Raw genomic sequence first — 26,196 nt, 5'->3', positions numbered from 1 at the left:
GAGTACGTCAAGGCTGTATATTGTCACCCTGCTTATTTAACTTCTATGCAGAGTACATCATGAGAAACGCTAGGCTGGAAGAAGCACAAGCTGGAATCAAGATTGCCGGGAGAAATATCAATAACCTCAGATATTCAGATGACACCACCTTTATGGCAGAAAGGGAAGAGGAACTAAAAAGCCTCTTGATGAAAGGAGAGTGAAAAAATTGGCTTAAAGCTCAACATTCAGAAAACGAAGATCATGGCATCTGGTCCCATCACTTCATGGGAAATAGATGGGGAAACAGTGGAAACAGTGTCAGGCGTTATCTTTTTGGGCTCCAAAATCACTACAGATGGTGACTGCCATGAAATTAAAAGACGCTTACTTCTTGGAAGAAAAGTTATGACCAACCTAGATAGCATGTTGAAAAGCAGAGACATTACTTTGCCAACAAAGGTCTGTCTAGTCAAGGCTATGGTTTTTCCTGTGGTCATGTATGGATGCAAGAGTTGGACTGTGAAGAAAGCTGAGTGCCAAAGAATTGATGCTTTTGAACTGTGGTGTTGGAGAAAACTCCTGAGAGTCCCTTGGACTGCAAGGAGATCCAACCAGTCCATTCTAAAGGAGATAAGCCCTGAGTGTTCTTTGGAAGGAATGATGCTAAAGCTGAAACTCCAGTACTTTGGCCACCTCATGCGAAGAGTTGACTCATTGGAAAAGACTCTGATGCTGGGAGGGATTGGGGGCAGGAGGAGAAGGGGACGACAGAGGAGGAGAAGGGGATGACAGAGGATGAGATGGCTGGATGGCATCATTGACTCGTTGGATGTGAGTTTGAGTGAACTCCAGGAGTTGGTGATGGACAGGGAAGCCTGGCATGCTGCGATTCATGGGGTCTCAAAGAGTCGGACACGACTGAGCAACTGAACTGAACTGAAGCCTTCTAGGGTGAACAGGGAGGTTTGAGGACTGGAGAAAAAGTACAGGTGGAGGTTTGGTTTGTTTCTAGAGCCACATTACTGTTCTTGGAAAGACAATTTGTAAGACAAGTGCGGTTGTTAAATTCTTCCAAGAGATGAGTCATGGTACCAAGGTGCTGCCCACCCTCCCAACTATATCATCTTCCTTTTGCTTCTTCATATCAGCGAGGTCAGTCAAGATGAAAGTCAAAAGGTCCCATGTCCTAGGTTTAGAGCTGTGTGTCTTTGCAGGACTTCCTAAAACATTCTAAAGGCTTCAGAATGTTTTTCTTTCTCTGTGGGCATACAGTTTCATTCCAGCTTTGGAGAGAAGGCTTAAAGAAAGTTCATATTAGGCTCTGAATATCAGCTTCTAATTTGGCCAACTTCTGACCATAGAGCTACCTAGAAAAAAAAAACTTTCACATATCTTGTCCAGGTTTGGTCAGTATTCCTAACAGTGAACAACCCCATGAATGCAAGGGGTGTCCCCCAAAATCCAGAGCCACCCCTAAAGGGCCCAAAGGAGGAGCTCTTTAGATGATTCCCCTGAGAGCTGGCGAGTCAGTAGGACCCTAGCAGCAAATGGGGTGCGGCCCTCAGTTCTGCCTCATCTCCAACCTGATGGCAACTAAGCCTAGTTCTCAGGACACAAAATGAGACCAGTAAGAAGGTAACATCTGTCCCCGGGAGAGAAAAGGTCAACAACCAGTGGGTGCCTGAAAGCACACATATCACAGTTACCACTCAATTCTCACAAGGACTCTTGCCTGCTGGTCTGGATCTGGAAAGCAGGTAAGCAGGTGACAACAGAACATTTCCCCTCCCTCCCCACCGGGCACCATGGCGGATGCTAGTGGAGCTGGCTTTGGCAGGATTCTCACCCTCTATTGGCTTCTCCAGTTTCCCCAGGCTTCCCTCTGCAGGCCCTGGGACGAGTTGTGTCCGGGGGTGTCTTCCTGGTCAATGGACGCTGTGGAGGAGGAGACAGAAACTCCTCTAGGTTAAAAGCTCTCCTCTATAGACGCTGATTCGGGATCACCTTTGGTACCATTACCTGCTTGTTCATCCTCAGACCTTTACTCACATGAGGCCTCAAGGACCCAGCTGAGCCGAAGTCAGACCTGGTTTAACCACAGATGTGGCTGGCTCACAAGTCAGACCCAGTCCCGTTTCTCAGTTCGACCTAGTCTGACACAGCCGATTTCCAGGACCCAGACCAGAAGAAGAGATGTTCAGATAGAATCTGATGGCTCAGGATAACAAAGCTGTGGGACCCAGTGAGTACCTGCGCCTGGCAGTGTGCTGCTCGCTGGACCATTGGGGGCTCCTCTGGGCCCCACTTCTGATGCTACAGCTGTTAATCAAGAATTGAGGCCTAGAAAAACATTAAAAGTTGATTTGAATAAAAGTGACTTGAATCAGGCAGCACGTACTCTAGCAGCTAAAAGGAGTTCCAAGGAGCAGGAACAGGAAGTCACCTTGGGCTAAAGCTGGGTGGATTATTGTGAGGTCATCCCAGCAGACCTGGAGACATGGTGGGTTTGGTTCCAGGCCACCCCAGTAAGGAGAATATTGCAATGAAACATGTCACAGGAAGGCTTTGGTTTCCCAGTGCTTATAAAAGTTAGGTTTACATTACACTGTAGTCTGTTAAGTGTGCAATAGCATTTTGCATAAAACAACGTACATGCCTTAATTTTTAAAAGTTGCTATTGGATAGACTTGCTTGACTCAAGGTTGCTACAAACCTTGTTTGTTAAAGAAAAAAAAAATTTGCTGAGCACAATGAAATGAGGTGTGTACCTGCCTTTACGAGATGTCAGGCGTTGTCAGGCGCTTCCTGATTGACTGGTTTAAGATTCGTTTCTGGGAGAGCTGAAGCTGTAGTTAATTCAGGCCAGGGCTGTGCATAAACCTCTCTCCATCTGGGGCCTGAGTCAAGACCAAGGCTCAGAGCCCCTAGGTGTAGCTGCCGACACTGCATATCCCCTGAGTCTGAGAGGGGATGAGCTGGCACCAACTGACAACCTGGGCCCCAACCTCTGACAAGGTCGAAACAGCTGGGCGTGGGGGGAACGGACAAGCGTGGTGCTCATCTGAGCCGAGTGTCCCAGGCCTCACAGCTGGAGGCAGCGCTGCACATCCTGGCTGCAACTGGAGAAAGCAAGGGCTGCACTCTGGGGGTTGCAGGGTGGAGGGGGTATTGGCAGCATTCCGAAGGAGGGCCCACCCCAAACTCCATTGCTTCTCACGTGGGGATAAAAAAGTGTGTCCTCTACTGCTGTAAGATTAACTCGATGCTGTGGGCTTCAGACCAGCGGCGGCAGTGCAGAAGGGCCTGTGCGTTGTCTGGATGAAACCTTAGCTCGGCTGGTGGCGGGGCGCCCACAGCACACACGGTCCACCCCTCTGGGGACAGAGGCCCCGAGCAGAGGTGTGGCTCCCAGGTGTCTGTTGACATCAGTTGGCGTTACCAGGAGGCAGCCATGTACACAGACGCCCTGTTATAGTGGAATTTCAGGTCAACCATGACTAGTATTTGAATGTAAGATTGTTCCACACTTCATTGGGTATCTTTTTTTTTTTCTCCTTCATTGGGTATCTTTTTTTTTTTTCTTCCTGAGCCTTTTTGCCTAAAGCAGTGACCTCAAAAGTTGTCTTTACTGGCTTTCCTCTCCTTTTCTGTTTATTTTCAGTCTCGCGTGCCCTGGCTTAAGGGCCCAGATGGCACTGATGGTGAAGAACCCGCCTGCCAATGCAGGAGACATTAAGAGATGGGTTTGATCCCGGGTTGGGAAAATGCTGGGAAGAAGGGAATGGCAACCCACCCCAGTGTCCTTGCCTAGAGAGTCCCACGCACAGGGGAGCCTGGCAGGGGATGGTCGCAGAGAGTCGGACAAGACTAAAGCAACTTAGCTCAGCACTGCCTTAGCATCTCAAGTAGCAACTGGGCTAATGACCCTGATACAAAAGGGTAAATAGGTCCCTAGCAGTGTGCAGGTCAGAGCTGGTGATACTTGGGGGAAATAGGTTGGGGGAGGTGGAGGGACCCAGTGTGGTGAGTGCAGGAGAACACACACGGCCTGCTGACAGCTCGAGCAGGTGGGCCTGGAGGAGCAGAACGGATTACAACTGACCGGGTTTGGCTCTTGGTCTTGTGTGTAAAAGCGTGGGGACACCCACTGAGCAGGCGCACCAGGGCTGACGCTGCCACCTGGGGGCTGTATTCAGGCACCAGAGAAGCTGCTTTAATAGGAGACATCCTTCCCCTCTGCTCTCACCCACTGTGCCCACCGGGCCTGCAGGAGGGCAGCCCTGGGAACCCCGGGCTCTGGGAACCCCAGGCTCTGGGCTCACCCACCTGCAGCTCAGCTCTGCACTGCCATCGCAGCTGCTGTGGCTGTGACCACCTGTCGCCTGTGGGCGTGACACCCAGAGCATCTCAAAGCACTGACTTGCAACTGAGGAAATATAATGCAAATACGGAGTGTGGAACAGTCGTTTTTGATGAGGCTTAAAGTTATGGAAAGAGTGTGAATCTGGGCAAGGCAGGACCCCACAGCCATGGGGTCCCCCTGCTCTGGTAGGAGCGCTGGCCTCAGGCCTCACCTAGACCTGCTGGGTCACTGGCTGTATTTTCATGGGCTCCAGGGTGACTGAATGCACAGCGATGTTTGAGCAGCACTGTCCTAAATCACCTACTCAAGATACTTGAAAGCCAAAACACACTAAGAGTCCAGAAAAATCACCAAATGAAGGACCATCAAAGATAGGTGGCAGCCTCACCATGAGCATGTACACACCCACACACTTATACACACACACACACCTGCACGTGCACAGGCACATACTCTCCACTGTCTCTTTCTGTTCTGTCTGAGCCACAGGGAATGCCCTCCGGGCCTGGCACTGCTCGCTGTGAGGCCGTCCTCATATCACCCTGTGCCCACCCGCTCTCGCTGGAACACCCTGGGATGAGCGGTCGCCCAGTGCAGGAACGGCTGATAGCCTGTGCCATGGAGCATCTGAAGACACCAGTCCCCCCAGGAGACGTCTGCAGCCAATCAACCACCACCGCTGACTCCTGAACATGAAACACAGCTGATGAAGGTGAAAGAGTCACGTGGTTAGGCTAAAACTGTGTCTGATTTTGTCAAATTTAAACCAGCAAAATGTGCCCTCAAAAAGATTCAGCAGAAATCAAGCTATAATAGTGCTGTAAAACATTCCAGGGACTAAAATCTGATCACTTAGGTTTTTCTAGGAAAAAAATTTAAAAGGAAAATAACTTTCGTAAGATCGGACTAAAACTAGTCGGTTAGTCCCCTATGTAAACATTGCAGAGTACTGATTTAGTAGGGTTCACGGCAGAAGAGGCCTTCAACAAAAATGGGTCACAGTAGGAACTCTGTTTATAAAATAGTCAAAATGTCCTCAAAGTCAAATCTCCACCGGCTCAAAACCCTCAATTTCAAGCGGTCACAAAACCCCCAGTTTGGAGTTGCTGGTGGAGGGCGAGAGCTGGACTGCCCTCCCCTCAGTCATCTACCCCGTGTCCAGCTCCGACCCTGGTAGGTCATTGCCCCGCAGGGCTCGATGCGTTCGCGAAGGGGGGGAGCCTCAAAGGCCTGCTCCCCCACGTCTGCTCCCAGGCTCACCTGCTCTGGGCTGGAGGACTCCCACCATTCCGGAGGCAGGGGCTCAACTCTGGGCTCCTGGGCGCCTCTGCTTTTTCCTCCTGCTGCCCACTGCTTCCATCTCCTGGAACCTCAGAGAGGGCAGTGCTGGCAGCCGGTGCCTGAGACACAGCGCTTTTCCTGTTGGGGTCAGTTTCACATCGGCTGCTCCCTATCTCCAACACACCACCCCTCGCCACCCCGCTGGGTCCTGGCGCCCACCCCCTGGGGACGGGCTGCCAGGAGCAGGCCCACCCAGTGCCGCACAGGGGTGGGAGGGACACTGTGGGCTGCGTCATCAGGCTGGCTCTGTGACTCAGCCCTCACCAATTCACAGTTCCAGAGAGTTCCAGAAAGACTGCAGGGTTCTGGCACCACAAGGGCCTCGGGGGCTTCAAGGGGAAGCTCACAGGCACAAAGGCAACCCCCAAGCCTCTAGGAGTCACAGAGGGCTGGTGGCCTTGGGTGGTGGGTTTTGTAAGGGAGGGACTCAGGTACTTGGGAGAGGCTCAAGGGGGACTCCCCACTGGGTACACGGGGGACCTGGGAGCAGGCCCATCTGGAGGGAGGCAGGCGACAAAGGGGCTGCAGGAGGGGCGACAATCAAGGACACTGGCCAAGCAGGAGGCTCCCATTTGGAAGTTTCCTGTTCACTCAGGTCACTCAGAGTCCCGCAGCAGCACGGAATTACTCCCGCGAGGAGCCACCCAACACTAAATGCCAGCAGCACAGATCCTGTTCGTTTTGGTTACTTACCAGATTGTGGTCTCTCTTAGCCTCTGGGGGACCTGGAAGAAGCACGGAGGCGTCCGTGTCTGAGTCCGCTGGGTTTCACTGCCCCTGGGGGCCGATGTCCTTCAGTCCTGAGAGGCTCCACCTGCCGCTCCATTCACCCCTAAGGGTGACTAGAGAAAGCCGTGATCAGGAGCTGACGGGCCAACCTCGCCTTCTCTTGAGCGCTGTCCAAGGTGGCCCCATGCCGGGAGGCCTTGACCATCACTCAGGTGTCCTCCCCTGCCTGCTGTGTGGAGGCCCCTGGAATCCAGCTCAGGACCCGATGGTGAGGACATGGCCAGTGCCACGGGAGGAGCTAGCTGATGCTCTAGCTGACCCTAAATCCAGGTTCTTCACCCCAAAACGGACTGTTATTCTTGCCACTGCTTAAAAAAAAATGCAGCTACTAGTATAGCTGTTGTTCAGTCACTCAGTCGAGTCTGATTCTTTGCCGTCACGTGGACTGCAGCACGCCGGGGCTTCCCTGTCCTTCACCATCTCCCAGAGCTTGCTCAAACTCATGTCCATTGAGTCGGTGATGCCATCCAACCACCTCATCCTCTGTCGTCCCCTTCTCCTCCTGCCTTCAGTCTTTCCCAGCATCAGGTTCTTTTCTAATGAGTCAGTTCTTTGCATCAGGTGGCCGATGTATTGGAGCTTCAGTTTCAGCATCAGTCCTTCCAATGAATATTCAGGGTTGATTTCCTTTAGGACTGACTGGTTTGATCTAGTGTAGAATTCTAATTAATTTATGGAACTGAAATGTGGGGGAAGGGACAGTATATCTCTATAGCCTAATAGCAGAGAAGATGCATCTCAGAAACTAGGCTGACATCAAGAGGCCTTACCTCCTTCCGTCTCTGCTCTTACACTGACTCACAGACGTGTTCCCCTAACGCCTGCCTGCCACCCCCATCACTTTTTACTCTGTGGCTCTGCCCTTATTACCTGTGTGTTTACTTTTTTGTTCGTCTCCGTGAATCTGTCCACACACGTTCCCAGAGCACAAACATCCAGTTATAATGAGGGAGGAGGAACCAGAGGCTCATCTGTAATGACAAGCGCAGGAAGCAGCCTGTGGACCCCCGAGGTCTGAGGTCAGAGTGGGCTCACGACACGCCTGGGGAGTCCCCACCAGCTGAGAAGACAGACGGAAACCACGAGCAAGCATCTCTCACGGCCTTCAGGAAGCTTGTCCACGTGGCATCTCACTTGCCGGACGTGGGGCGGGCAGGCTTCACCATCCCCTCGCACGCACAGACCTGGGCTCAGAGGCCTTTCCTGGGAGTGAAGACCCCCCAGGCGGTGTGGGGGGTGGGAACCAGGGTGCATACTCGCCCTCAGTGGGGAGGCCCTGCTACCGGCCCAGAATGTGCACAAGTTTCAAAGAAGTTACCAAACTAGTTAAAAGACAAATATTTTAATCCAGTTTTCCCATTTTATACTAAAATCATTAATACAGGTCACAAATTGCATTTATTCTAGAAAGCAGTCAGAAGTGTGTCCATCTCTGTATAGATCTTAGTAATAAATTTTATTTGGACAAGAGAACTTGTGCACAACAGTCCAAGAGCATGATTACAGACTGCGGCCCTCCCCGGGGGCACGGTGGTATACAGTATGTGAGACAAGTTGCACCTCAGAGCCGATCATGATCAAGTTAAAAACACCTGACATACAGAATATGTGCTAATAAATTTCCTCCGGGTCATGACCAGCATGAAGAAACCAGGACACGGACGCTCGGCAGACTCTGTGAGTGTGCACAGCAATATGCTGCATTTAAGAGTCACAATCAGCTCCACGTAGTGTTAGCATTGAGCCCTCAGGAGAAATCCAAAAAATATCTCCTCCCCGTTTATGCACGGCTAAACTAGTCATACTTTGGGCTGGACGGAGCGGCGGCTGCAGCCCCCACAGGGCCCTGCCCGCGTGGACACGGCGAGGCCTGGTGCTGGCAGTCTCGGCCCAGCCCGGATGGCGGTCTCCACCTTCTGGCTGCGTTTCTGTCTTGCGGTGGTAAGATCAACCAGCAGGAAGCAAAGAGGCCTCGGCGTCGCATCCCTTCCGAGGAGAACGCTGGGCGATTCAAGTTTCGTTCAGTCAGGAAGACGGAAGGATTTAAGGCTTCGGTGACAATTAAAATCCTCTGAGAAAAGTGTTTTCCCTTCAAGTCAAGACGAGACAACGGCGTTGACTGCACTTTCTCTTGACTCTGAGAATCCCTGGAATCGGTGTAGGCAACTTGCACCTGCAGCCGAGTGTCGCAGGAGGACGGGCCCCAAGGCTGTCCTGGCCACGCGTGGGCGCCAGCGGGACCTCGGCTCCCCGGGAGCGGAGGCCCCCGGGACCACGCCAACTAGTAGGTGGAGGAGGCTGTGCTCAGGGCATCTTCAGAGATCCTGGTGCTGGCCGGGTGGGTGCTGGCGAAGTACTTGACGTCACTGTCTCGGTCCATCTGCAGGGCCATGATGGTCTGCTCCACGGCTTCCTGGTGACAGCTGGCGGAGGTCAGGAAGTGCTCTGGAAACAGGAAGTGCAGACAGTCAGAGTTAGCTTTGTTGGATGACCAACAGTGATCCAGACTGACTCACGTTCTATGGAAAAGCCCGAATATAAGAGAATCAAAAATTCACCTTGTTTTTCTAACAGACTAAATCTTGTGAGATCTAGTGGCAGCAATGCTAATCGATATATTGAAACTGGTGCTTGGTACAGCCGTTACTTGACTCAGGTAGAGGAAGAACTTTTCCAAATACAAACTACCTACACAAAGAGAACCAGAGTCTCCTCCAACCATTCAGTGATGAATTCCAAAGGAGACACGGGGAGCAACGTACAGGCCCCAGCATTCTATTTCAAAGTTTGTCTACGCAAAACTCTACCTGTCCCTGCTCACGAATTCACACGTTCAAGGGACATTTATCAGGCATTTGGGTGGTGGCAGTCCAACAGCCTGAGTCTCGAGGGAGGAGCTTATAATCTGCAGCAAAGCAGACACTAAGGGCACGTCCTCCGCCTGACACACACGTGCCCTGAAGCTGAGATGGAGGTCAGGTGGGTGCCGAAGGCATGGTCCTCGCTGGATACCCAACTGGCCACAGTACTGACTTCAAAGTATGAAGACACGGCCATGTGGAACAGGCGGGTGAAAGTTCAGCATCCCTCTCCTCGCCCCTGACTCAGTGTCAGACTTTCTCACAACCCCAGCCCTCCCACTCAGGCCGCCGGCCCACCTTTCTCCAGCAGAGTCTGTCTCAGTGTCTTCGCAAGCAGCACGCGCACGTTGGGAACCCTGTCGTTCGCCAAGGTGAGCAGGTGTGGCATCAGCTGCACGGCGAACTGGTCCATGGGCAGGCAGTCATCCTCGATGACAGTCTGGGGACAGAGATCTGCGTCAGCTGCTGGCTCCATCAACCAGGCTGGAATGCCAGCTCGAGAAGCCCTTCAGAAACTGCTGAAGTGCCTCAGAGTCCTAAACTAAAACTAATATCTGGGGCACTCAGGAACTCGACGTGATGCATTAAGTCCCCGAGAGATGCACAGCGGAGGCCTGGCAACACGTTCACCTTCACAAACCCGGGAACTCCAGGCACCAATGGCCGCCACTGGGAGCTCGGGGGACGGGGTGGGGGGTGGAGTGCCCAGATAGCAAAGCTCTGCCCTCAGGGACAGGACGGGAGTGAAGGGGGCCCTCACCTGGCAGACGAAGACGAAGGCCTGCCGCCCGGACCACCGCGGACAGCGGCCGAAGCTCTCCACCAGCTCCTGGATGAGGTCCGCACCAAAGGTGGGCGGTGCTGCCCGGTGCAGCTTGCGCACCATCTCGCTGACCTGCGGGGGACACGCGGGTGAGCCACACCGCTGCCCGACCTCACTGAGGCTGCTGCTCCAGGGCTGTAATAACGCGACCACCTACCAGCTTGTAGGAGATCCAGCGCACGGAGGACACCTTGTCCGCACAGAGATTCAGGGCGATGGGGCGCAGGTAGTCGTACACATCCCGGGGGCTGTACAGCTCTAGGAGCAAGATGAGCTGTCTGCAGAATGATGAGAGAGACAAAAACGCAGTCACAACCCCTCAGCCAGCACGAAAGACGGCTGCTCGCCTGCAGCACGTGCCGTCCTGGTCGAGTCTGAGAGTGGAAAGCACGGTGGGTCACGTGCACAGTCAGGTGAACAACAAAGCGACGAGATGCCCCATCCAAGGGCACAGAGACCCCGGGAGAGGTGCCCCGCAGACCCTGATCCAGCCTGGGAAAGCGGAGGAGGCCATGCCCTCGTGAGCAGAAGCCTCAAGCCCCCAACTCCATGGAAAGGCAGCAAAGGCTGTCAGTGCCCCACGTGGAAGCTGGCCCGGAAGGCCAGGCAGAGCTTCCTGAGCTGAGACCCTTGGCTGATGCCAAGCAAGAGTCTCGTCCTGCTGGAGAGGGGTGGGGAGCACTGCCCAGATGGAGCACGGATCCAGGCAGCGACATGGCCCCAGGGAGGGTGAGGGCTCCAGGGGGCTCCAGCACACAGGTCTCCCCAGGACTGAGGCCCAGCCAAGGGGGTAGAGGGCCTCCCTTTGCCCTGCACTGGGCAGCCTCTACCACACAGGTGGCAACCCCAGCCCAGGGCTGGGAGGGCTCTGGGTAGAGGAGGCCCCCAGTCCCCACCCTCAGCAAAACGCAACGGCAGCCCATGCTGTGCAGAAGCACCTTGGGCACAAAGGTGACACGGTGACACCACCTGACGTGGCATCCGCTGCCTGGACAGACGCCCCGCGTCCACACCAGCTGCAGAGGAGGAGGCCGGACGGGACAGAGCCCGGGTCAGCGACCCTGGAATGCGCTAAAATAAGTACCCCAACCCCACACCCAGGCAAAGGCGTCTTCTGAAAATGCAGGCGATGCCCAGAATCCAGAATATTCAACAAAGACCTCTGACAACGCCCACCTGAAAAACAGGCAACGGACTTGAAGAGACGTCTCTCCAGAGAACAGGTGCAAGTGGCCAACAGCACGTGAGAAGGTGAGCATCACTAATCATTGAGGAGACGCACACCGAGACCCACGGTGCCACTCTACACCTGCGGCGCTACTGGCTACGACTGGAAAAAGAGGGAAGCATGGGGAAACGCCCCCCTAACCCAGGCACCCCCGTCACTGGTGGGGATGCAAGAGCCGGCAGCCATTGTGGAAACAGCCTTGTGGTTCCTCGATCAAATGAACACACAATCAGTGGATGACCCAAGCACGTCCACCTCAAAAAACCAAAACCACCACCTATCCATGGGTGTTCACAGCAGCAGCGCCCACACCAGCTAAAACGCAGAACCCGGCCAGGGGAACGGACTGAAAGGTGTGTTGATGAGAGCAGTGCACACTCGTCACAAGGAAGGGCATTCCGACAGCTGCCCGCGAAGAGCATGACGGCACGGCTGTGTGAAGGGGCCGCACACGCGCCTGCGGCTCACACGGTCGCCCCGGAGGAGCTGCTCACAAATGTACGGACACGGTGGACTGACTGGGCTGCGGGTGGCCGGGGCGTCCTTCTCGGACGAAGAGACGCTCTAAACGGGACGGTGGGGGCACCGCGCCAGTGGCAAAGGTGCTTGTATTTTACCACAATTTTAAAAAATGAAGGTGACAGAGTCTTAAAAAAAAACCAATCTGTGAAGACTCACTGCCAGTCAGACCCCACATCACAAGCCGCATGAAAAGAGCTGGACGCCAGACAGAAGTGAGGATCCACGCGGTGACGAGGCAGTAAACCCAGGACAGGCAGAGGCGGAGCAACCCCCACCCCCAAACACCCCAAAGGTCGCTCGCTCGTGAGGACTCACTCGGCCAGCTCGGCTCGGAAGCGCCAGTTCCTGCTGTTGTCAGTCACCAAGAACTCCTGAAGCTGATACAGGTACTCTCTTCTCTTGTCGATGTGAAGAAGCTGAAGAAACAAAACGAGAGCGCTCACGAGGACGAGGCGGAGACGGTTTCCCTCGCCCGCTGCTGAGCAGCTGCGAACCGCGTGCCAGTCCTGGGGGAGGACAGAGGCCGTCTCCAGCACCAGCTGCAGCCCGCCGCCCCTGACTCCGCCACCCGCTGTCAGGAGTCCTCCCTTCCTCGTCTCTGCTTCCTGGGCCAGCGCATGGCCTCCTCTGGCCTCCGCTGCGCCCTGCCTCCTCCCCAGGCAAGGCCCAGGAGCACCCCAGGGCCACCCCTGAGCAGGCACCGTGCTCCTGCTCACACGTCTCTGCCCAGTGCACGGCGCTGGGACGGCACACAGCAGGTGCTCATAACACTTGAGTGAAGAAACTAATGTATCCCAGGAACGGTTCTGTAAATAGTTGAAAGTAGCTTCATAGTCAATGAGGGGGCAACCTCTAAAAGTTGACGTGTCTATTAGCCACTCAGTTGTGCCCGACTCTTTGAGACCTCATGGACTGTAGCCCACCAGGCAAGAATACTGGAGTGGGTTGTCATACCCTCCTCCGGGGATCTTCCTGACCCTGGGATCAAACCCAGGTCTCCTCCATTGCAGGCAGATTCTTTACCATCTGAGTCACAAAGAAACAGTCTAAGTTTAAACTCAGTATTCTGACCCTCTAGCTTCACAGAGTACTTTCTAACGACAACGTGCTGAAGGAAGTCCTGACCATTATGTGGCTGGTTTCATGTTGGACTTATTATGGGAGCAATTCTGAAACTTTTTCATTTGCTCAACTAAATTAGCAAATGACTAAATATGGTAATGATGCTAAAAAACAGAGCTTTTACCACAAAAAAAGAAAAAGTGTGAAGGAAGGAGAGGAAATGGTATTGGATTGGAAGTGAAGACACCATATAAACTAAATGCCTTTTCAAACCCCCTCCCCAAGCTCTTGTTCCCTGAGAATGAGAGCCTGGAGCTCAGCTCCAGACACCCAGGCTCCCCAGAAAGGACCAGGGCTGCCGGGGAGACAGGAGAAGCTGGGCCTGGAAATGAGGGCAGAAAGGACACAGGAGGTGGCTTCAAGGGCTCTCAGTTGCCAAATTTACGCTTCAAACAAACAACAGAAATGGATTCTGTTACACAGAATAAAAAGGTAATTCTGGAGTCCACACTGATACTATCAAAAAAAAAAAAACAAAAACCAACTTCCAAAAAGGCAGAGGAAGAGAAGGAAACGGTTATCTTTACAGGAGATACTAGTAACTATAGAAAGAGTTACAAAAATAGAACACTGGTATTTTACAATCCACACAGTCATAAGTGATTCAGGGGGAGCTGGTAGACACATGAGTGCAAAAGCAGCAGGGAGAGATGCTCAGAGCCTGAACGCACTGCCCACTGAGGAGGCGCTGAGCCATGACCAGGAGTCTGGACGCAGCACCACCGGGGCCCCAGGAGCCCCACAGCGTGTTACCCTTGAGAGGAGCCGCAGGACCCGTGCAGAGAGGCCGTGCGCCTGCACGGACCACCTGTGACACTGAATCTGACTAGCTGACAGTGCTCAGACATTTCAAACTGGGGACATTCGGCAAGACCACCGGCCCAGCCTCTTCAAACAGGCCCAGGCCACTGGAGGTGGGGGTCAGGGAGGCTGATCTAGATCTAAGGGACTGAAGAGACACGTCAATGCAACGTGCGATTCCCCACTGGGGTCTGAGTCGAGGAGACAATTCGGGACACTCTGAGAAACTGTGATTACAATTCTCCTGCACCTCAGACTTGGGACTACGGCAGCTGCCCAGGGCTAAACCATTCACGGTCAGTGCCCTCCTACTGGAGACCACGGGCCACGTCAAAGGGGGAGGACAAGGGGCCCTCTCAGAGCTCCCACACAACACAGAAGGCTGAACATCTATGGGGCTTTCTGTGTGTTTAGTTCAGTAATGTTTGAGAGAAAGATGTACTAATGTTTGTAACCGTGATCTAACATCATTTCCAAATGAAACTCAGCGTGATTTTTAAATTAAACACTAAAGTGACACCAGCAAAACTGACCAGAGTGGGACTGTTTTCTAAGTCACCTTTTGCCATCAAGCTCATGGCGACACTTCTCACAGAACACCCGGGAACCTATCTTGATGGCAGCGTGGAGTCAAGACTCTAAATCTACAGTGCAAGGCCAGTGTTTTAATGTAAAAGGACTTCGAAGTTACCTTCAGAAAGTCGTGCAAGTGCTTCAGGACACCTATCCTGACTTCATCGAGGTCTTTTAAAAATCCATTAAAAATTGGAACCAGGTCTGCAGCTGTGAGCTGGTCTCCCAGGATGACGGCGAGCTCGTGGATGGAGAAGGCTAACGTTCTTCGAACCTTCCACTGCACAAGTGAAGGCGACGGCGTTAGTGAGCTGAACACAAAGTCCTGGTGCGTTGACGTCCGGACAATACACGAAGGCTAATTTATATCTGAACAGTGTTATTAACCTCAAGTGAAATCAAAATAAAACAGTAATGATAGATACCCAGTTTAAAATGCTCACTTTCCATCAAAAACTGGCAGAAAAACATCAAGTCCCTCAGAGTACGTATCATTCCCCCTTTCACTCAGGAAGGAACACAACGCTTGGCGAGCACGGTGGAGCCGCCTGCGTGCCTTCGGAGCACTGGGGGCCCAACCTCCTGGTACCCCTCTCCTGGCTCCACACGGTCTACCCTGGATTCAAAACAACCCCAAAACATATTCTTAAAGAACTGGCCATTAAAGAAATACAAGATTGGGGAAATCTCTTGAAGGCAGCCCTGGAAAAGAACCACTGAACAGGAATGCCCTGCTTTTATAGGCAACTTTATGTTAAAACCTTATTTATTTTCATGTGGGCTTGATTTAAAATTTTACTTTGTTATTTTGCTTAAAACTTTACTTGCTGAGAAGCTGGTTAGGACAAGGGGTTTATCCCCATTCCCAAACACCAGGACCTCTTCCTGAGACAGAACGCTGTGCCTGCAGCAATGTGCCCCACCATGGAGGAAGGCAGGGTGCTCCGCTCAGAGCTATTCCATCACCGTCACCACAGCCACGAGGGGCCGGGGAACAAAGGCGGAAAACTGCTCAGGGTCACCGGCTGTGTGGAGGAAGCATTTCTGCTACTGTTTCTGGGGGAAGGGCCCCACTTTCTTAAGAATTAATCTGTACATACATTTCAGACCACAGTGCCAGCACCTCTGTGAGTTGGGGACGTCAGCAGTTCAAATGGGAGGCGGATTTTAGGGGTTTAGTCCAAAAGAAGGCGCGATGTGCGAGTGGAGGGAGGAGCCTGGACCCGCAGGGAGACCCTCTGCGCGCCGCCCTGTGCCCCGGCCCCCAGGTTTGGCCGGCGGCCCCGAACCTGCATGTCCGAGGCCAGTGTCTCGTAGGTCTCGCGCAGGCAGTGCCAGTTCTGGCGGCCGAGCGTCAGCGCCACGCCCGGCAGGCTGTAGGCGCAGTGCTTGGCAATCTCGGTGTCTACGGTCTGCGCCCGCGAGGGGTCGGTCATGGACAGGTACTGGTCGAGCAGGGCCTGGGGCACCACGTCCTAAACAAGACAGGGTGAGACTTTGTAGATTAGGTATGCTTATGTTAAATATCTGGATTTAACACAGCATCTCATACAGCAGCAAAAAAAACCTGTCTCCACGTCTCTAATAACTGAGCGATAAGAAAACAGGCAAAGAGAAATACATGTATCAGTGAATAAAAGAGCCCGTGGACAAAGACGACAAACAAGACCTTACAACAGGAAACAGCTTAGATGACGATGAGAACTGTTCACTAAATTTACAAGACGCCAGAAACAAGAGCAGGTGGTTCAGTGCTGGCAAAGATTACAAAGTCTGGAGTGACCCAGAGACCCAGGGGAAACGGGCCTGCTCCCGCGCCACCAACCAGCCAGCATCTTAAAACCACCACCACCACCTCCAGAGGGGAGTTTTAGCAATTATCTATGGAAACTTGAAGTGTGCACACCTCTAACAACTTGTATCAATGATCTTGGGTGATACAGCTTTGCAGGGAGCTACAAGATAAAGGCACAACTGCTGCCTTGGGTGAAAAACCAAGTGGGTGCTGGAGAAAACTGTGAAGGAAGCTCAATTCTGAACTTTGTAAACTTAGTCTCTATTTTTAAAAAATAAAGTGGAAGTTCATGGAAGCAATGAGCCAATCTGTATGTACTAGCTTGGAAAAGCGTGCTTTAAAACACTGTGAATGTGGACTCCATTTTTAATCAACAGAACAAACAACAGTCAAGGATTCGCCCCCTTTGGCCCAGGCACCATCATGGTGCATGGGCTTCACCTGCCACAGCCCTGCCCACATGGCGGGGGCGCTGCTGCGCTGGGGTGGGGGCTCTTTCCTGTGCAAAGAGCTCTAAGACAGGATGTTTTTAAAATGAAAAGAAAGAAAGGCACCACCACACCCCAGCAGCCCCACACTTGAAGCCTCTGTCTCAGGCCACCCTGTGGCAGACGGCACCTCATGGCAGCTCTGGCCCTGTATCCACGTTCTCCTCTCTGAAACCCAGCTCCACCTTACAAGCCACACAACCCAGGCATGAAGACCAGGCGTGACAGCCTGGCTGTCTCTGAAAGACAAAGGTGCGCACACGCATGCTCATGTGCCCGCAGACTTGCTCTGAGGAAACACAGAAGGAGGGTGGCTGTGGTCGCCCTGGAGGGAAGGGGTTGTGGTGTGAGAAAAATGTCCTCCACTCCACTGCTTGAATCTTCTCACCAAAAATATGATACACGAGCAAGCACTCCTTTCCAAAACATTATCAGAAGGGCCGGATTCGGGGAGAAACGGGCTGAAAAGTGGGGTGAAAGTAACATGTGTGAGGTCACTGACCTGAACTTTAGCTCTCCTTTCCTCATCAGGGCTGAAACCACTGCTGGTGCCCGAGTCTGAGTCATTGTGAATGTAGTGCAGGGCAGAGTCCATGGTCTGTTGGGAGAAAAGTCACTTAGACAGCCATCCCTGTCAGGCAGCTCCTTGCTCTTACACCATCTAAGCTGCTCACCTTTCACGACCTCCAAAAGACAGGAATGCGTATAAAGTCTTCATGCTTTTCAACGTTTATAAACAGACATAAGACCTCCTAAGAGTTCCCCTGCCTCAAATCAAATTTGAAGAATAGGCTACTTAAGGTTTAAAAATAAATTCCAGAAGAAATGTAATTGAAAAGCAAATTTAGAAGTAATTTTGAAAAGGCCCAAATATCTAAAATTAGCAATCAATAATAACAGTACTTAGAGGGTACTACAGTCAACTCTTCTACGGTATGTCGTACGCAGTTTTTCTTCTACTATTTCTATTCCTGGCTATTTCTAAGTTCACAAATACACCTTTTTTTCTTGTCACAGATGAATGACACAGTAGCACGGGGAAAGCCAGTGCAGGACACAGGCCGGGGGCCAGCTCAGCCTGCACCTACTCCTGGCCTCAAGTTCCGATCTTCACTCAACACCATGCTCGCTACAGGGAGAGGCCGGTCAGAGACCCAGCGCCTCTCCAGAAAGACACGGGAGGAGTTCATCACCCCAACAGAGGGCTCTGCCCCCTGCGGTGCCCTCACCTGGGCTGCAGTGGGCAGGTGGGGAGGATGGACCAACTGCTAACTCCAAGCACCAGCCGTGACCCTCGGGTGTCACAGAGATGACACGCGGTGACTTTATGCAGAAGGGGGGCACTAGGTGGCCGGGATGAGCCCCACGGCCGCCTGAGAACATGTGCCTGCCCCGCAGCACCCTCACCTCCTCACTGATCAAAGGCCCAGCGGCGTCATGGTCGAGCCGGCAGCTTGGGAGCTCGTCCTGGGGGGCCCTTCGGGCGGCCTCGCCGGCCTCGTCGCCGGCGTCCAGGCTGGAGGCACGTAGGGCAGCAGCCAAGACGTCCACCTGCGCTGTGGGTGGAAGGACAGGCTGTGAGCAGGGCCGCTGTGCAGGACTCCCCTTTCGCGGACGCTCTTATGGGCTCAACGAGGTGCAGTGTTCTGGGGACACTACCCTCCAGAAGCTGGAAGAGACCACTACTGTGGTCAATCATTAGTTTTCCCAGGGAAGAAGTAGAAAACTAATACGCTTTCATGAGATTAAAGTGTTTACCCACTACTGTGCATTATTCTGCGTTAGTACGAGAAGAGGTGCTATCTAGTCAATTTCAAGGTCAGTGAACTATGTTTCGGGGACCATGAGTGGGACTGGCTTACTTACTAAGCCACCTTAGCAGGAGAGCAGTCACACAGACCCTGCCAACATAAAACACGGGAATTACAAAGACGTCTGTGGCAGTCACATTTAAACATCTCACATCTTACTCTGGTTTATTTATATTTTCCTCTAAATTTTTTAAGTGAAATCAGTGACTTGCCCCAAACACAGGGATCCCAAACAAGCACTGTCTTGTTCTCAGGAAAGCAAAACAACAGATCGCCAAGCAGCAGTGCTGAAGTCTGACACCCAGCATTGTCTACGACTCTGAGTTACATCTTCTGTATAAAAGTTGTTCAAAGCAAAGATAAGCATTCTTCCTCCTCTGCCCCAAACAAATGAAAAGTTGTTCAAAGCAAAGATAAGCATTCTTCCTCCTCTGCCCCAAACAAATGAGGAATTTAGCAAGAAAAAAAAAACAATCCACCTGGATGCTCAAAACATAGGAATTTATAAAGTTTAACTGCAAATTTACTTAGTACAAAGATGAGAAAGTGGGCTCCTGCTCTACCTAAAGATGATTAAAAAGCAATCAGCATTTTATTAAGATAGCCTATTACCATGCTACAGCATTTATAAAATTTACTATAAAGTTTCCTACAAGTAACTGGCAGCAGAGACACAGGAAATGTACAGGATGAGCTGACTGAACACATTACACTGAGGTGTCCAATCGTGCAAGCTTACTCGTGGACTGTATACCCACTCTTCCGGGAATCTCAGCGGCTATCTGTACTAATCCTTTAGTCACTTCTGCTCCCCTTTTAGAATCTTCTGAGTTCCCACAAGGAAATCACCGCAGAACTAAAGGAGGCCGACTGTCTGGTCCACGCTCTGGACTGGGCAAGTGCTCTGCCCCTGGTAGACAAGGCAGGTGGGGTCTGTGTCCCTGACCCCCGATGACCCTGTACCGGGAAGCCTTTCACAGAGCACGCCTCACACAGGCAGCCTGCTCCAGGGGGCGCTCTGTACACGCCTGCTAGTCAGCCAATTCTCTAGCACCTAATAAACATTAATGGGAATATCGAATATGCTACTTTAAATGCTTTTTAAACAAATAAGCTAGAAGTAATCTGTGTAGTTTGCTTTTTGAAAAGAGCTACATGGACATATGAGTTTCAGGATATAACTGTGTGTTTCCCATCGTGAAACAGTGACTAACACTGTCTGACTTAAAATTTACAGCCTGTAATTGAGATTTTAGTAGCAATACTGTATTACGATTTAATTATGTCTCTAATTCAGCTCTTAAACCTGCTACAATTTAAACGTGTCACGCCATTCTTTCTGTCCACAATGCTGACGTTTGAGAATACAGTCATTTATCGACTAAATCATCCAGCGTCCCTTACCGAGCACCCTGTATGCGCCAGGTACGTCCTCCAGACAGTGACCATACAGTAACAACAGACGCTAAAGCCCAGCGAAGACAACTGCTGACTTCCCCTCCACTGACGACACTTCCCAAGTTCAATGTAACCGGATTTTGTGTGTCTGGAAGGACACTGAAGGTATGGCTCTGTCTGCTTTAAAAGCAGGGATCTGCCAGCACTGAGCTACCAACGGTTTACAAGTTTAGCTTCTGCAACAAACAAGGAAAGACAAGTCCACAGAAGGTCTGAAGACTTGCAGTTTGGGGATTTTTCAAAACTGCTTTCTGTTTTACGGTGACATTCCAGATTGCCCTGATGGTTAGCGTGGTCAGGAACCCTGATGATGCTGATGTCACCGGCGTCAGATGCCCACGCTCAGACTGTAAACCACCCCCGGCACCCACCCCCGGAATGGGGCGGCCTGGGCCCTCTCCCCACACCCCTACTCCACCATGTGAGAGCAGCTTGCTGTTTTTACAGAGTCACACACAGCGACCTTCAAGGCTGCCTTTTACAATGGCAGAACCCAGGTAACACACGTGTAACCCAATGGGAACAAGGGCCGAACTGAGGCACGAAGATGCCAGGGGGACCCTTGCCAATGAGCACCGCATCCTGCTCCACAGAAGACGGGCATCTCATCCCCGCTTACCGGTCACGGGCCTTCCTACACAGCCCTCCTCCTGTAAAACAAAGCACTGTCTGTTGAGACCCAGGGCAGACGAGCAGAGGCAGGACTCAAGGTTTAACCTGTAGACCAGTGAGTGTGTGTGAACACATCAGAGTGATCTGTGAACCAGGACACTGGAACCTGCTACACTCAATGACAAGCTCTTCTAAAATTAACTCCCTAAAATGCACACCAATCATGCTCAAAATAAGAATGCATGATGACAATGGTTGATAGCGATTTTTAAAATGTAATCTTTCTGGCAGAAAAAACTCAGAAAGTAACATTTCATCAGAACAAAGAACTGACTCCCTCCCATACCTTTCACATCGGGGTCGTCAATGTGTGGCTCCAGGTTTTCTATCATCTCCTCCAGTTCCTTCCTGGTGGCCATGGTGATGCTGGCAGAGCCGGGGGCGGGCACTTCGGGCTCCACATCCAGCCCCTGTGGGCCGGGCTCGCTCCCGGAGCCCTGCTCCAGCTCCACATCCAGGTCTATCTCAGGGAGAGGAGTCCTCCAGAAGTGGAAGGAGTTGTACAGCTCCTGGTCCAAGGGAGCTGAGTCCTGTGCACCGGTGCCCGCCTCTGGCTGGGACGCTAACCTGCAGGCGCAGGGCTCTTGCTCCTCCTCGCTGCCAGCCGTGTCTGGGGGAGGCTCTGGGGACGACCGGTGAGGTGAGGAGCTCTCCGCGGGAGCGCTCAGTTCGCCCGGCGGCTGCCTCGGGGTCTCAGCGCCGTCCGCCAGCGCCTCTTCCAGGTGGACACTGGAATCGCCCCCAGTGGGCCTGGCCTCTATGTCCTCTGGAGCATCTGCACCCCTGGTCCTTTCACTGCTTCGTTTGGGAAAAAGAGAGTCAAAGTATCAAGATAATTCCTGAAGAAAACCAAATAAAGATACTACTTAAAACATTTACAGTTAAAACTAAATGTTAAAGGTTTTAATTTTAGAAATATTAACTTTAAATGTTAAAGATTAAAGATTACAAATTCAGTAGTTTGTGTGTATCACTGATGACGCTTCTTTTTCTGTCAGGTGTCCTGTGTTCAGAGAAGCAAACATCAGTTAAGTCTAGATATTAAACTACTAGGTATTAGCTGGAGAAGATAATATTTAAGATGTGATGATAAAATACCATGCTAATTTCAATAATAAAGAAACTAAAAAGGAACAGTAGGAAGATAAATTCCCATAGGGCATTTTAAGCTAAATATATCTTCTAAATTATCTGATTTTTAGGATTATGGTATTGTCACTGTGTTCCAGTGACATACCGACAAGCTGAGAAGTAAAACCGCCTTGCCCACACTGAAAAGAAACAAACCCCTCCATGCAACATTCACTCTCTTACAAAATACATTCAAGTCCACTTAAGTGTAAATAGTTAACTCTACTTCTTCTGTACTTTCAGCTCTACTCCCAGATGTTTCCCCCAAATGGAGTCATGACCTAATTGGTAGAGATGGTACAAGCCACTAAACGTAAAGCTCACTGCTCACTACATCCATCACCTAAGCTAAGTTTATCCCCTAAAGTTTATTTGACTCAATTACATTTAACAAACGTGTACTGAGCACCTACTAGGAGCCAGGAGGTGACACTGTATTGAGGATCTGTGTGTGAATGAGACTCAGGTCCTGCTCCTGAGGTTGCAATTAGAGGCAAACAGCAACAGAGCAGGTGACCACTGGCAAAGCAGTGCGTACAGAAGCACGCCCATGATCATGGGAGGCGGGGCTGGGAGGAAAGGCTTCAGGCAGAACAACAGGAGTCGTGTCTGAAGAAGCAGTCAGCATCTGCTCAGAGAGGAGACGCTGCCGTCTGCATGCGCCGAGTTGGGATCTACATACAGTTCCAGGTGGTGACGCCCTGCGAGGGTGGTCACACCCGGAGCCAGACCAGAGGGGACTCAGGAGGATGAGTGTGGGCTGGGCCTGAAAGTCTGCACGCCAGGCGTGCAGAGTAACCAAGGGTGTGGCACTCCTCTTGTACAAAAGGGTGCGTGAGGCGCAGGGAGAAAGGCCAGAAGAGATGAAGAACTGGAGATGCAGGAGGCTGATGGAATAGCTGGCAAAGCCACGTCTTTCTCGGGAGGACAGACGGAGGCTGAGAACGCAGGCGGGCAGATGAGACAGGTGACGAGACACCTCTTTCTAACAACCATGACAGGGAGGTGAGGATGGACACATGTCCTGTGAGTGGGGGGGGGGAAGCTAAAGGTGCTCCCCTGAAACACAGACCCTTGAATATACACAATAAAAGGCATTACACAGGAGGCTCCCCAGCCTGCGCCCTGGCAGGTGACGGCATCATCCATGTGATACCCTGGCCACACGCGTGGTCTCGGGAGGTCACCCCATTCCCGGATTAGGTTTTGTCCTGTAGGAATCTTTACACTGTTTTCAGAAACGATTTTCTGAAAACACAGCATGATTATTTTACAAAGCTGTTTTAGATACAGATACAAACATTTTAAAAAGTCATCTGAAAACAGACCACACAGTGACAGCATTTAAAATTCTGGTGTTTCTCCTCCATCCCGATAAACCATCAACTAGGCCACATGCAAACTGTGCAAGAGCTCGGCTCTCACCCTGCACTCATGCTGCAGGCTCTACGTTCACACCGTTCAGAAAGGGAGGGGCTGGCTGCGAGGCCTATAGCACCCTGAAGCTCCCCAGCAGTCCTCCAAGCCAGTGCTCCCATGTGTAATAAACACCCTCCATGTGCGTATAAACTGCATGACGTTTTTCCAACCATCTTCTCTATTGAAGATATTTTTTCTTTTGTTTTAAAAAATGATTGGGATAATTGGTAATATTTGAATGAAATCTCTAGATGACAGTATTATATCTATTTTAACCTTTCAATTGTGGTAATGAGACTGTGGTTATGTGTTCATGTCTGTGTAGTTTGAGAAAATACACAGTGAAATATTTAAGAAAGAATATCATGTCTAAAACTTATCTCAAAGAACTCAGAAAAATAATAATAAAGCAACTATGGTAAAATCTTAACATTTGAAGAAATCTAGAAGAAGGGTTTATGGGATTCTCTGTGGTATTTTTACAGCTTTTTTGATATTATGCAAACTAAATTTAAAAAATCAAAGCAACAGGACATTGCTTGGTGGGGGTGGGGAGCAAATGACCGAAACTTCAGACATCATCTGTTACCTGAAGAACTTAATAAATTTCCATTAAAAATTCACAAACAGAAACTTATTCAAAGCCAATTAGTTTGGAAAACTATTCCAAGGGCCTGAAGCTCCTTTATCACTGCCTACTCTCAGCATTAAAGTTAAATTTTAACATTCTCAGCAAGAAAAGCAGAGTCACCAGCCAAGTCACTCTCTCTGCTAATGAAAAACTACTAATCTGTCCTGACTTCAAACTCCTGCCATGGTTTTCGAGAGAGAAAAACATCTTCCCTCACATGAAATCCTGCAAAGTATTAAATTCTGAATGAATACCAGTTGCTTCAAACTGTCAAAAATATAAATTCTCTAAATATGCTTTTTCCTGAAGCTGAGTAATAACCAGTGCACCATCAAGCTGCTGAAGACGGTCAGGATTCTGACCTTCCAAACAGTTAGTCTTGCAAACACCACCATACGAGAAAACACCGCCATACATGCAAACACACTGGAGGAGAGGGGTTGGCACAGTGAGGAGAGCACCCAACTCCTTGGAGGTGCCAGAGGGTCAGCCAGGAATACGTCTCCACCAGCACCCACGTCCCCTTGGCATCTACAATGGCTGACAGTTAACATCCTTAGGGTCCAGGTGAGCCAAGACCCTGGCCTAAGAAAGTGACCGGGGAACCGCTGGTCCCAGAAGTGCATGGGCGTGCTGGGCGGCAGCAGACACGGACTCCATGTGCTCACTTAATGGAGTCTCAACATCAGTGAAATACTTCCAGATTTAAACCAATAACAATCAGTTTTACTTACACAAAGTTAGCTTTATGCTAAACTGACAAAGACTAGCAAAAACGATTCAGTTACTTAAGGCTTTTGGGATAAAATCCATTACTTTCTTACATTAACTCATTTGAGATTTATCACGTGCAGAGCGCATGCCAGGGCTGGTGATGGTGTGAGAACACAAGATAAACCCAGGCTACCGTGCAGGGGACCTGCAGTCTGTGGATGTCGTGTGCAAGCACAGGATGAGGAGACAGGCCCACATCGGCGCTTGTTCTCCAGCACTCAAGACAGACAGGATGCAAACGCTCTGGGTTTCCTCCAAGACACTGAGGTCGTCCGTCCAGACAGCTCTCTGTGAAATGAGGCGTGGGCAGAACAGGATGGCGTCCCAGACAGGAAGAGGGAGACCCAAAACAAGGCAGTGTGCAGAGAGTAATGTGATATTAATAGCTGGTTTAGCTAAATGGAAGACAGGGTGCTCATTTCAGATAACAGTGCAAATCTCAACACTTAACCACTCTGGAAGCACCTTTCTCAACACCTTCAAAGAAGCCTGATCCAGGGTGAGTGAGAGAAACCTGGCATTTTATAGTCAGAGGTTTATAACCAATACATGCTTCAAAGAGTAGTAAGTGATATTAAGTATCTCCAGGATCAGGTAAAACAATACAAATGAAATAAACAGCAGTGGAAACATATTGACAAAAACTTGCTTTGTAAGACATCTGCTTGAGAAACCTGAATTCTAGGAAACTGAGAGGACCCTGAGAACAAGAACCAAGTCCTGTGTATCTGGCTATAGTCACTGGTTCATAGTAGGTGTTCAATTAAGTTTTGCTAAATGAACCAATCAACAAACCTTAAAAAGCAAAACCAGATTTAAGGCAGCTCAACACGTATTTAAGAGTGGGCCATCCAGCTAATGGCTCTGAGATAAATAATACACGGAACTACATGACGGCTTTTACAATATCTAACAGAACTCTTCGCAGCCAGGAACTGCCTCCTCCCTCCACCAACGTCATTAACATGAGTCAACAAAGTCTAAAGATATAGTGAAAGCCCAATGCTACAATGGCACTGACTTGACACTAAGACAGACCTCATTACAATGGAAGGGGAGTTAAGGTTTTTAGCCAAAAGATGACCAACAGTCTTTAAACAGCTCTTCCAACAAGATCCTATAGAGGCAGTCCAGCAAAATCACCAGCCATGTTTGGCCACACCAATGTTTTTGTCAATAAAGTTTTATTGGAACACAGTTGAGCCCACACACCACGGATCGTCAGCAAAGGCAAGGGTGAGTAGTTCTGACAGAAACTTGAAGTATTTACCGGAGGTCTTTTATGGGAAGTCTACTCACCCCTGTCCTATACAGTTCTCTGTTACATTACCACTTCCTAGACTCCTTCCAGATTCATAAATAAATAAAAGCTATGCAACAGTCTTCATACAATTAGTGCCACTAGCGAAAAGCTCGCTGATGTTAACAGTGAAGAGTAGAGAACCCCTGCCCACCATCACTGAAAAACATCCTGCAGCAACGGTTTTCAAAAGAAGTGACTAACTTTCCTTGCTAGGAAGACAGCTTTAGGGTGATTTTTCTTCCTTCACAGAGAACAGTACCTTGGGTTTGTTTGACTATTTAGCAGGACAGGAGGAGAACGGGCAAAAAG

At 50.7% G+C, this 26,196-nt stretch overlaps 1 protein-coding gene across 3 annotated transcripts in view; it reads right to left on the bottom strand.

Moving 5' to 3' along the window:
- Positions 1-7,801: 7,801 nt before the first annotated feature.
- The window catches only part of PPP4R1 (protein phosphatase 4 regulatory subunit 1), a 34,284-nt gene continuing 15,889 nt past the window's right edge, over positions 7,802-26,196 (bottom strand). For 2 of the 3 annotated variants that reach the window (XM_040264626.1, XM_040264624.1), the window contains 10 exons: positions 20,916-21,427; positions 18,096-18,244; positions 17,191-17,286; positions 15,695-15,880; positions 14,524-14,685; positions 12,225-12,325; positions 10,317-10,437; positions 10,097-10,231; positions 9,634-9,775; positions 7,802-8,920 (listed from right to left, as the gene is read on the bottom strand). In XM_040264626.1, coding sequence (XP_040120560.1) covers positions 8,757-8,920; positions 9,634-9,775; positions 10,097-10,231; positions 10,317-10,437; positions 12,225-12,325; positions 14,524-14,685; positions 15,695-15,880; positions 17,191-17,286; positions 18,096-18,244; positions 20,916-21,427 — 1,768 coding nt within the window. In that variant the 3' untranslated portion in view covers positions 7,802-8,756. The remainder of the gene's footprint in view (positions 8,921-9,633; positions 9,776-10,096; positions 10,232-10,316; positions 10,438-12,224; positions 12,326-14,523; positions 14,686-15,694; positions 15,881-17,190; positions 17,287-18,095; positions 18,245-20,915; positions 21,428-26,196) is intronic. The other variant, XM_040264625.1, reaches the window with a different exon arrangement.

This window comes from Oryx dammah, unplaced genomic scaffold (assembly GCF_014754425.2).
Source record: "Oryx dammah isolate SB20612 unplaced genomic scaffold, SCBI_Odam_1.1 HiC_scaffold_22, whole genome shotgun sequence".
NCBI classification, from domain to species: Eukaryota; Metazoa; Chordata; class Mammalia; order Artiodactyla; family Bovidae; genus Oryx; species Oryx dammah.
This window is presented reverse-complemented; position numbering and strand designations above follow the sequence as displayed.